This window comes from Podarcis gaigeae, assembly GCF_964106915.1.
Source record: "Podarcis gaigeae genome assembly, chromosome: 3".
Classification (NCBI taxonomy): Eukaryota; Metazoa; Chordata; class Lepidosauria; order Squamata; family Lacertidae; genus Podarcis; species Podarcis gaigeae.
Genome location: NC_139680.1, coordinates 58,585,629 through 58,598,124, shown reverse-complemented (window position 1 = coordinate 58,598,124; position 12,496 = coordinate 58,585,629). Strand labels below are relative to the sequence as shown.

Sequence of the window (12,496 nt, the reverse complement as noted above, 5' to 3'; positions counted from 1 at the left end):
GGTGGTGGTTCTCCTTTCATAGCTGGCAGTGGGAAGGATGATTTTGTATTCTTTCGATGGATTTTGCTGTAATCCTAAACAGATTTATTCAGGAATATATTTCCATTTTACTTCTAAATAAATGAATACAGTATGATCTGACTTTTAAAACACTCTCTAAACAGGAAAAAAAAATAATATTTGCTGACCAGTCAGCCTCTTTTTAGACCATTTCAAATTACAGATTTATTCTGTGACATTTTTGTAGAATACAATTTAATTGGATTCTATTCCAATCAGAAATAGCTGTTTGGGTAAGGAGGGAGAATGTACTGCATGTATCAAATCCTGTTCCTACTGATGGTCACCATGCAGAAAATCCGCAGATTTAAATCATCCTGATTTAAAAATAATCTGGCTTCTGTGTGTTCCAAGAAAAAGGCTATGCCAGCAAGACTTTGAAAGGCTATTCACATAAACACGAGCAATATAACTGTTGCAGCAAGTGTAATTCTAATAGTTAAAGCTGTTTTTTTAGAAAGGTCGTATTTTTACACCCATACACCCCCCCCCCCCAGATGAGGTATGGGGATAGGACAAATACTGTTCTATCACTGCCATTCAATTCACTGGAAATACTGTGCAGGGGTTCCATGCAGATCCCTTTTGAATAAGTGGATGCTCGGTAGCATCACTGTCAGGGGCTTATCTTCCCATTGCTTTTAGTTAGTCATCTCCCCATAGGCATCTAGTTAATGGCTTTGCCAGCTGACTCTAAGGAGTTGATTGACAAAAGAATGCAGCAGTTTTAGCTGCCATTGTTACCATTGTAGGAGAAGATTCAGACCAGAAGGTTCCCATAGTGGAGTAGCTTATTAGTAGTAGCAGTTGACTAACCTTCATGGGGCCAGTTAAGATTGCCTAGCCTGGGAAATCTTGGGTGGAACTGTTTCATGGAATCTACAGAACCCTGTGGTTTTCCTCCTCTACCTGGAGAAAATAGGCATGGGGTCTAACAGGGCATGTTGATGGGGAAAGCTGACGGATGCTACATTTTTCTGCTTAAGCTAGGCCTGTGGTTAGTACTTGTTTGGCTTCAGATGTTGGAGCACAGAATTTGAGGTTAGTATGTATGCACCCAACTTTTTTGTTCTTGTTTTGGGGAATGTGCTGGATGCTTGTATGCATACACCATTTTTAGGGTAAATAGCGATGATTAAATATATATTACATATCCATTTCCTTTTGCTTGCCATCTGAAGACAGGGTGTCAATAACATAGATCTAATGCAAAACTTGCATTTCAGATTTTCAGTGAGTTTGTTAGGAAGAGAAGACTAGGTTCAAATGTTCTTTCTTATATGTTATCTCCCTTTGCAGGAAGTAGTGTGACTTGGGAAACATGCAGTCTTTCATTTGTATTCTAAAACTACTGGTCTGTAACAGTTGTACTATAAGATTTTTATGAAAGTTTTAATTTACTTTTATATAGTGCTTCTTGGTGATTGTTTTTAATGTCTGAGATACCTAATATTCTGTGCGATTTGGAGAATATTTTGGAAGTTTGTACCCATACTTTTCAGTTCTTTGTATAACCAAAACAAAAAAAAATTCCTTCCAGTATACACTGAAGTGTGCATGCACACGAAAGCTCATACCAAGAACTGACTTAGTTGGTCTTTAAGGTGCTACTGGAAGGAATTTTTTTTGTTTTGACTATGGCAGACCAACACGGCTACCTATCTGTAACTTGTATAACCAAGATTGGTAAATTAAAGCATCCTTGAAAATATCCCAAATAAGGAAGTAATTAGGTTTTTCTCTTATTAAGAGATTAAAACTTTATCTCAGCAGGGTAGAGAAAAACAGAAATTATTGCTATAGCAAGAGGAGAGAAATGTCAGTAAATGAAAAATGATTCACATTTTTCCACTGTGCATGTGGCATGTAACCATGCAGTAATGAAAGAAACATTTTTTTAAAATGCTCTTCAACCCATTTTTTTAAAAAGAAAAGTGTTCTTAATTGATCTCTTTAACAGGAACAAAAGTCAAAAATCATGGACAACTTTGGTCCTTTTTTTATACTGGGATTGGCTGTTCCCACTAGCCCTATGTGGGCCTGTAAGAAGGTTAACCTCAGACGAGTGCAGGGGTGGAGGAACTCTGGCCCACTAGCCATTCTTGGCCTGTCAGGCAGTCCAGTTTGGCTCATGAGCCCATGTGTGGACACTGAGTAAAGGACTACTTTGCATATGCAATATAAGGTGCAAGGCTGCTTATTTGGCCCTGCTCCCACAATGCTCTAAGAGCAACAATGCCTGAGCAGGTATCTGACATGCTTTTGGAATATGGATCTTTTTATAGTTTTGAAATACCTTTGAATATGGTGACTTGTTTCCTTTTTCTTTTGGGGGTTATAGACTTGTATCTCCAGAGCAGCCTGCCAAGGCCAAGTTCCTGACACTAGGTTCCAAGTTCCGCTACAGTGGGCGTACTCAAGCACAGACACGGCAGGCTAGCACTCTCATAGACAGACCTGCTCCATACTTTGAACGGACCTCAAGTAAACGTGTTTCCAGGAGTCTTGATGGTGGTAAGAGTCTAACCAAAACTAGTAAACTCCTAATAGGTTCTTCAGAGAAATTAAAACTGAATATTCAGATAAACCTCTTGTTTGAACTTAGTGTATAATGGTTAGTAAGGCATTTAGGGCCAGCACTTACAGAGGGTATAAAACCATTATGTTTATGTACCAGGATGGAATTTAATATATTGAAACATTTTTGTATCGAAACACATTCATAGACCTGAGTTATTAGAATGTGTCTCATTTTTACAATACTACAGTTGCTTTGTCTTAGAGCCCCTCCTCCTGGTGGACACTAAATATTGTCAATATAGCATTAACTTTATGCGTGATCTTTTGATTTATCTCCTCATTCCTGAATGTATGAAAATTGTCCAGTGATATTGGTTTGATGTTATCATTTGCCAATATACCTTTATAGCTGACCTTTAGCACCTCACAACTTTCTATAACAAACAAACAAATCACTTTCTTCAACATTTAGTCACTATATTTTTAAATGTTCCAAAGGTTTTTTCACCCAAACTATTTACTGGCATATCATGTACCCAGTTTCTTTTTCCATTGATTTTCTGACTAAAACCAGAATACACTGGAATCTTAAAAAATAGACAGTACTTGTCTCATAAAGAGCAAGGTACTGTGGAATATTTCTCTCAAACATAGTTGAATTAACTAAACCTATTTTTTGTAGCTCCGGTGGGTATTGCAGACCAGAGCCTGCTTAAGGACTTTTCTGCTACAGCTGTGGGGCCTGCTGGTGATAGGATCTTTGACGCTTCCGGACAGTTCAAATCAAAAGATGGGGAAGGTAGAGATGAGGATGGAGGCATAAGTAAAATGCCACAATTAGGAGATGGAAAGGTAAGATTGCTGATGTTTTTCAGCTTTGTGGAAATAATTGATTTTGGAAATGGATTAAAACCAACTGCTGCACTAGTGGAGCTGCACTTCAGCTAATAATTTTGTGGCTGGGTTTTTTGCACAGGATGACCCACCTATATAGGGGCAGGTCTTAAGGCACCCATATAAATTGGTGAAAGCTGCTAAAGAGCAGTTTTTCTAGAAGGCAGTTACTCTTCCCTAGATTAGTGTACCTGGCACCAAAAAGAGAGGGACTGTGTTCATCACTTCCTAGTTGTGGAAAGAGCAGGTAAAGTCCTGCAATCTTGCCCAAGGGCATCTTATTTGGTAATAAGCTGCTCTGGAGCAGAGCTAATATATTTGCTTCAGAACTCCCTGCAACTAGCTCCATTCAGTTGTGTGAAAGTGAAATCAATTTGCATATATAATTCATTTTATGATTTATTCATACTTGTGCTACCTATAGTTACATTATGCAACCACAGCTGCCATCTTCTATGAATAACTCTGCAGAAGAAAACATAATTAAGTGTAACACACATGTTTTATACTAGCTTTTATCATTTGTGTGTTTGAAGCACAATACTAGGAAATTTATTTTATAATGTGAGGGGAATCAATGTGAGATATGGACATTTAAACTTTATTTTCATTTCCATATTGACGGGTTATAAACATACATTAATTTGAGCTTTTTCTGGCACACACAGCGTGGAATCACTTTACTAAAAATACTTTGAGATTTGATTCAATCTTTTTGGGGGGGAGGTTGTAATCCACTGAATTATCTGTGGAATATTTGTATTTTGATGGTTACACTTTTAAATTTAGCACTTTCAAAGGAAAACCTGTAGTTGGAAACATTGTCCTCATGCTGATGTCTCTCCCCTGCCCACCTTCTGTAGAAGCTTTGAATGTCTGTCTGCTTTCATCTATTGTGACTGCACTACTACAGTTCCAAACTACAGAATTCTTCACAGCCTTACAAGGTGGCAAAAATAAAAATAATTTTTTTGAGCTGATATAATCCAGGTATTTGGATTATATGTTGTTGTATTGGAATACAATTGGGGCTAATGAATGTTTGTGGCATCCATATTGTAATGGTAGTGCTGTCCCTACTTCTGAATAAACGTTCTCACTAACAAGTTTCTTCCCTCCTTCCTCTTTTGTGCATTCCTTCTGCCCTCAAATGTGCATTTATATCATGGTCTCTCATCTGCATCTGGGACTGGACTCTCCCCCTCCTCCAGTCAACATACACGCATCAGCTTTCACTTTCCAATCATTCTTATTCATTTTGTTCCCAAAACCTACCTGCTATCCCTGAAATGGACATATTTTCAGACATTTCAGAGGATGATCATCTTGGTAAACCCATGTATACACCCTCAGATACCATAGTCTGCAGCCCTGTGAAAGAAACACCAGTTCATGGTATAAATGAACAGAAGTTCCCAACTAATCACTTGGAACTTATGGATCTTTTGGTGGCTGACCATTGTCTCCCTCTTGCTATAGAGAGAGCTGCTCATAAGAATACTGATCATGAAGATTCTGTGTCTCATTTTCCAGTTAGTGCAAACAAACCTTTTCCTTTCAATTTCCCTTCTCTGCTTGATGAGAATGGTTACATTAGCTTTCCTAGCCTTCCAGAAGTTTGCATCTCGTTCCTCCCACCTTATATTCAGCATTATATTCCCATTACTTCTCCCTCATTCATTCCCTCCTTCTTCCTCATCTTTGTGCTGCTTCTCTGTACCATCCACTCTATTCCTTTCTCACTCACATTGTCCCTTCCTGTTGCTCTGTCCCTCTGCTACCTGGAGCCTAAGGCAATTTCTCTGACCACCTCTAATGACACTGCTCTAAAAGACAAAGCTGAGGAAGAGGAGGTGTGTAACTTTGTTGTCTAAATTGCCACTTGCCTGTAGATTTGTTTGGGTGTACTAAGAGAGAAGGTCAACCTTCATCCTTTCAGCATGAGGCTGCAGACTCCCTATTTTCTTTTTTTTTTTTTTGAAAAAAAGAATTCCTTCTGCAGATATTTATGCATCTATCTTCATAAAATCTAGTGTTTTTAAAAAGCATTCACAATTTTTTAGGTGCTGTATACAGTGGTACCTAGGTTCTCGAACTTAATTTGTTCCTGGAGTCCATTTGACTCCTGAAACCGTTCAAAAATCAAGGCGCGGCTTCCGATTGGCTGCAGGAGCTTCCTACACTCAAGCGGAAGCAGCATCGGATGTTCGGCTTCTGGAAAACGTTCGCAAACCAGAACAGTTATTTCTGGGTTTGTGGCATTTGGGAGCAGATTTGTTCCGCAACTAAGCCAGTGTAATATCTTTGTGAAGAGCTGTATACAATTTCACTGCAGCCATTCTGAAAAAGGGATACTGCCATCTCAAAACAGCCCTATGTACATCCCTCATATGGAGGTGCTGTTCCTTACAAAATGTCTGTCAGAACCCACTGAGTCCACACATTTCTGGATATGATCAGAGGCAATCTCAGGCTCCTTTCCCCCCATAGCAAGGAAAAGTATACATCCCCCCCCCCCCCGCTGTCCCTTGTGCCCTTGTCAGAGGAGCCTGTGTGTTTGCTTGGCCACCCAGAGCAGTGGAGGAATGGCCCAGGGAGCATGCAGATGGGCAGGCAGATTCTAAGCCTCAGCCTACACAGTTGGCATGGGCCAACATTAACCCTTAGGTACACTCCTGGATAGGTACGCTCACATGGGATCTGCCAAAAATATTAGCTAACTGTTAGACACACTGCTTTGCAGCACAGCTTAGCATTTATTGAGGGGAGGAAAATGATTTCTTAATTGCCTTCCCATAATCCATATTCTTCTACTTTTTAGTTCTTCTCTAGCACTGATAAGTACTTGAAATTCCTTGTTCAAGGAACAAGTTCAGCAACTGTTTATCATTTTGAGAATAAGTATGTGAGCCTTGAACTTGTGTGCTTGTCATTTGCTACACCCACAGAGATATTGGAAGCATTCATTTCCATTTTTGGGTAGCTACGATTAAGTGGTGGTACATCCAAACCAAGTTAGAAAACTATAGTAGAAAAGAAGCAAATGAACTTTAAACCATGGTTTGCTGGCTTATTTCCATGAACTAGTAACCCAGATGTATAATAAAACTTAACAAAATGTTTTAAGTGGTGCCTTTTCTACTCCAACCTACATTCCAATGAAGTAAAATATTCCACGGCCAAAAGTTCTGATGTAAAAAAATGTATTTCCCTGGGTCAGTTTTTTTTTCTCTTTAAATGAGATTTAATTTTTTCCCCAATGTATTAACATAAGCTGGAACAAAAAAAAGCATTTTTTTGCCCCAACGATTATTTTAAAAAAATGAAACTTTGGGGGTACTTTAATCTGCATCACCGGATCAGATTTTAATGGGAAGGGAGGAAAGTGCTCCAATATTTTAAGATTTGTGGGTGAAAAAAGTACATAGCTCAATCAGTAAACTCTTTGTGGTACCTTTTCAGTGCATACATGTACTGAAAGAAACCTGTAAATGATATAGTTGGAAAAAAATTAAGTGATTGAAATTTGGGGCCGTTGCTTACTAGTGTGTAGATTTTACTGCATAAAATCTGCAGTAGAAAAGTGCATCAGGCATGCAATTTCGGCTCCAAGGTCTGAGTTAGGGTTAATAATAGTTTAGGGTTTGGGCATAATGATAAATTGTGGTTAATTGAGAGAATAGGAAGACAAAGGCTTATATATGTTCAATAAAATCATTGTTTCTCATCACATCTGAACTTGACCATGTGTCAGTTCTGAAATTCAGTTTAGCTTTTTGGGTAGTAGGTAGAGAGGGTGGAGAGAGAAGTTTTTTTGTTTTAGTTTTTAACGAGGGTGTTGAATTTTAACCAGTACAATTTTAACATTGTCAGGTACAAAATTATCTTAATCTACCTTAGTCTAGCATACTCCTACTTGGCTAAAATTGTCAGGATTACTTTGAATGCAATTTATATATGCATGGATTTTTATAAAGCTATACTTTAATGTTAATGTTGATAAGTTAAACCTCTTGACTATGTCCATATGCTTTGACTGGGTAACACTGTCTGCATTCCATAGGGCAAATGCAATTGCAGTATTTTAAAAAAGCATACTATGAAGATTTAAAGCAGAAAATTGTAGCCTCTCAAGCAGGGAAATCCTTGCGGTGAGCTAGCTGCCTGTGGTTGATAATACCAGAATTGTAAATATATATCAGACAGAAATGATTGTACAGTTTCTGAAGAAAGACAGACAGCAAGATGGGAAACCCCAAAATAGCGTGCATAACTGCACTGAGAACCTGGAGACCTGTTGCCAACCAGACACAGGCAGGACTGGGCCAGTTAAACCAGTGGTCCAACTCTACATAGGACAGCTATATACAGCTGTGTTCAGTGCGATACTTGTATCCCTAATTTCATTGTAATCTAATATGCCAATTTGTTTATTATGGTGACTATTTGCTCATTTAATTGATTAAACACTTTTGATACTACATTGCAGCAAGAATTCCAAAAACCTCAGATAAAGGTGGGACTGGGATAAATATACCCTGATAATGTATTTGGTACACACTATACTTTCCCTTTCATATACTTACTAGTAAGAGATGTGTGTGATAAAAGTAAAATAGTTATTAAAACAATGACCTTAAACCAATAGAGGTTGGTTTAATATCTGGCAATTCATATATTGATTCATTTTTATTTTGTGGGGACATAAATACTTTGATTAAAATTGTATTTCAGATGCCTCTTGCAAGTCACTCTTAGTTAGCTAACCTATAACACCAAGCCATAATTCGATACTACATGAACAAAGCTTCTGCTCATGTACTGCATTTCCTCTTCTCATCTTATGCTTCACTTGGGTTTGTTACTTCCTCTTTAGTGCAAACCATAATTTTCTGTTGCATCCAGAGCACTGAACTATGGTTTGTGCTTTCCCTCCAAACAAGAACTAGCATTCAGCTACAAACTGTGATTTATAATCCTGATGGTTTGTAAGTAACAGCAAACTTTAGTTTGAACTAAAGAGCAAGTTATTAAACTGGGGTGTGTGGGGAGGAGAAGGGAGTGCACAAGCATTTGGCTCATTCACAGAGCCCAAAACGATGGTTTAATGTTATACCTGAAGTCTGCAATATATATTTTTATGTGATATCCCGAAAAGCATAAAACAAACCATTTCAAATAAAGCTCTTGGTATCTTTCAGCATTTAACAATACAAATGTGATTTCCCCTGTATAGTTTTTAACAGTAAGAATGTACTACAGATATATTCTGTGTTGGTATTGCAATCGCTCTTCTTCAGTGTTCAGAATTCAAGCTGATCTCTTCACCTTCAGATTAAAAAAATATATTTCAAACTCTGGAGAAAAATAAGCGAACACGATGGTTGTAGAGAGACAGACAAATCTTCCATTTTCCATTTCACCTATACCAAAAATTACTTCAGCCATTTCTACAGTGTTATAGGTGGAAGACTGCAGTGGTTTAATAACTTGAGCAGCATCCGAGGCAAAAACAATAAAGGTTTGTAAATAGAGCACATTGTTTGTAGTATTTCTAAACAAAAGACCATGTGCTACTTCAGTGTCTACACTAATGAGTGTTTTCTTTTGCTGACCTCTGGGTGGTTCCTCTACATAGGCAGAGATAGAAGAGGAGGAAATTCGCAAGGAGGTGGATATTTTCAATTACACCTGGTTGTTGCCTGCTATTATCAGTGCTTGAGGCTGCTGTCGATTATGTTTGCATAGTGGCTACCCCTGTTTTATTTTAAAAGCCCCGTTTATTGAACTTTTAAACACTTTTTTGTTGTGTTGATGATCATGGGTTGTTGTTTTTCCGTGTCTTCTTTTGTGTGTGCTTTAATTTTACAGACCTTTTCCTTGAGAATAGATGGGGAAAATATTTATGTCAGACATAGCAATTTAATGTTGGAGGTTTGTATAATCTAAGGAGTACTTTTCTGTCCTCATGGGCTGCCAGGCTGCATGAGATTGGAGGTCACTTGCAGGCTGTTCTAGGCACAGTGCATGAAATGCATGCGGGTGTTCGACTTGGACATGCATGTTGAAAACCAATCTTAGTCATTGTAAATGAATGAATTTAAGTATGCAGCTGTTAATACATATTGGAATGGCAAGTAGAACTTATAGCCCTGTTTAGATGTTAATATTTGGAGGAAATTGGTTTTTTAAAGACTTGCCAAAATGGTTGAGGATGCACCATCTAGAATTCAAATGCATGTTTCCTTTTACATTTCCTATGCATAACTGGAAATGTGAGGCAATGAATGCTATTAAAAAATGATGCAGTAAAATTAGAACCAGGAAGTTCTTTGTTCTCTTCCTGGAATCCTAGAGAATCTAATTCTATAGTAAAATAATACTTACACCGTGAAGTAATTCGTGCTTTATTTGTTGTGATACCAGGAGGCACTATATTGCCTTTGGAATGAAATTATGAATGGTAGATTCTTTTGGCAGCCATATTGAGTAAATATTGTTTATCTATTACATCCAAATAGTCCTTCAAAGTAACAAAACTCTGGATCCAGAAGTGCAAGCTTTGTCATCCAAATTGGGCTATTTGCACTGTTAGATTTAGATGATGTCAATTATTTGTATACATGCAAAAACATTACATTAAAATCTTCAGATTTACAGTAACCTTACTAATATGTTATGTTGCTTTTTGGCAGCTTCCGATAACTAAATACATACTTTGTATAATTTTACTAAAACACTGTAAAGTGTACTGCATAACGTTGCATTGAACAAATCAAAGAAATGTGCCTGGTCTCAACCCAACATTCTTTTTGAAAATACTCTATTGACTCAAACTGTGATAAATCTCTACCAATTGGTTGTTGTTGTTTTTTGTTACTTAGATTGTTACTAAAGGTACTAGTTGTACCCCTTGGAAGTTTTTGCTGCTTTTACACTTTCAAAGCTCATAGTGCCATACACATGGAAGTCTGGAGGGCAGTATTTTGGCTAATTAAATGCCAACACGAAAAACCTCCAGTTATCCTCCTCCCCCAACAGACTATGGAAAAATGTCGTTCCTCCATGCTGTCCTTGTCACTTATCTCTCTCCCCCTGCCAGTGTTTCTTCTATCCCAGAGCCTGCTTCCCAACCCAATATTCCAGACACTCTTTTTCTTCCTTCCCTCTTCTTGATATGCATGCTATCTTATTGCCCCTCTAGTACAAGGTTATATCTGAAAGCCAGCTTTCAGCATGATTGAATTATGTCATTGGGCATAATGGCATATTATTTTATGGTGCCTTCAGATGTGGTTTGAAAATTAGTTGCAGCGTGGATTCTAGCCCCAGCACACACACACACACACACACACACACACACACACACACACACACACACAGAGGGAGAGAGAGAGAGAGAGAGAGAGAGAGAGAGAGAGAGAGAGAGAGAGACCCACACCCATGTCTTAAGAATGACATACTGCTTCAAAGGAACTTCAGAGAATTGTAGCTGGAGAATTGGGAAGTGCAAGCTTTCACTATGTTTGTTTAAATAAATTATAAAGCAAGATGCCTAAATTATTTCTGGTCACGCAGCATTTCCTGTGTGTTGTACTGCTTTTCCCTACAGAGTGGGTAAGCTCATGGTTGCTGTACTTTGCGACACAGAAACAGTTGAAGCCACAATTCTTTACCTACCATCTTCTCACGTGAGAGTCACTGGTGTCCATGGTGGCGGGGAGGGGGCAAACTATGCTCTCAAAGCTAAGTGTACATTAACAGAATGCTTGATCCCCATCCTCTCACAGTAAATAGTGTCATGTACTTTTGTGGGCAAAAGATGGCGTGTTTATCCTGGATATTATTGGGGTGAAGGCAAACCCTGCTTTTCATTTTGCCCTTATAGTGAGAAAAATAAACATTTGCTCTGTGACTAAGCGTTCTACATCTCAGAAACTGCCTTGTAGCTCAATTTGATAATACTGTAAAGATTAAGAAAAGAAAAAGCACATAATATCATCGTAAGAAAAGAGAATACTTTAAATAAGTAAATTACTCAATCTGGATATCCCAGGCACTTTTCATGGTGTGTTTTTTTAAAAAATGGTTTATGTTTGTCACATGTTGTCCTACCTTTTTTACATTACACGTTGCTTAGGACCTGGATAAGACCCAGGATGAATTACTGAAGCATCAGGCTAGCATTAGTGAACTCAAGCGCAATTTTATGGAATCCACTCCTGAGCCACGCCCTAATGAATGGGAAAAGCGGCGTATCACACCTCTGTCTCTACAGACACAAGGGGTATGTCACTGAAGACCCTTGTCAGCATGCATAGCCACAAAATTAAGAAAATAGTTAAACTATACATTGTGTTTCAGTATTAACAAGGAAGATATGGGTGTTTTTTTGTTGCTAATGTGATATTTGTTTGCTGCTAACACATTAACATTGTGTGCATCTGTTGCTTTCTGTTTGCAAAAATTTCAAAGTAACCACATTACTTTTTAGGTTGATAAAGCAAGAATGAAGTAGTTATTAATAATATAATTTGAGAGTTTTAGATAAAGAGTGTGGAATGTCAGTTTACAGTGCAGCTCCAAGTATATTCACTCCAAGTCCCTAAGTCGTTTCATTGCCTCACCATTTACAGTAATTTGGAGGCGGAAGTACTTCAACAGGAGGAAAAGGGGTAAGGGAAAAACAATTCACAACCCTCCCTCCAAAAAAGGTACTACAGAAAAAGTTATTATTGAATGCACTCCAATTTAGTGGTGTTATGCCTAATGCATTTTGAGTGAACCTCTGTCAGGCAACTAAAAAGCAGATTCAGAAAATTCAACTTGGCGATTATCATAAAATGTATAATGCTAAAATGACATTCAAATGTATTTATATAGTATTGAGAATGCTAATAGGATTTAAATTCCAGTATCAGTAAGCTCCAGTCTTCTATTTACAGTTTTCAATGTGTGTGTCCTTTAAAAAAAGAAAACCAAATGCCATAGATGTGCCAATGTATGGCATGCTTTCAGAAAT

General features: G+C 37.9%; 2 protein-coding genes across 21 annotated transcripts in view; both read left to right on the top strand.

Annotated features, from left to right (window-relative positions):
• EPB41L2 (erythrocyte membrane protein band 4.1 like 2) overlaps window positions 1–12,496 on the top strand; it is an 81,225-nt gene that overhangs the window by 55,262 nt on the left and 13,467 nt on the right. For 9 of the 20 annotated variants that reach the window (XM_083731110.1, XM_083731105.1, XM_083731109.1 and 6 more), the window contains 4 exons: window positions 2,402–2,574; window positions 3,263–3,432; window positions 9,346–9,408; window positions 11,615–11,761. In XM_083731110.1, coding sequence (XP_083587236.1) covers window positions 2,402–2,574; window positions 3,263–3,432; window positions 9,346–9,408; window positions 11,615–11,761 — 553 coding nt within the window. Of the gene's footprint in view, window positions 1–2,401; window positions 2,575–3,262; window positions 3,433–9,112; window positions 9,146–9,345; window positions 9,409–11,614; window positions 11,762–12,496 lie in introns of all 20 variants that reach the window. The other 11 variants (XM_083731107.1, XM_083731093.1, XM_083731100.1 and 8 more) reach the window with 3 other exon arrangements.
• Window positions 4,578–5,444, top strand: LOC310841019 (uncharacterized protein; the record flags this gene model as incomplete). Its single annotated transcript, XM_083731553.1, has 1 exon — window positions 4,578–5,444. A coding segment is annotated over one exon (771 nt), but the record flags the coding sequence as incomplete, so codon positions are not given.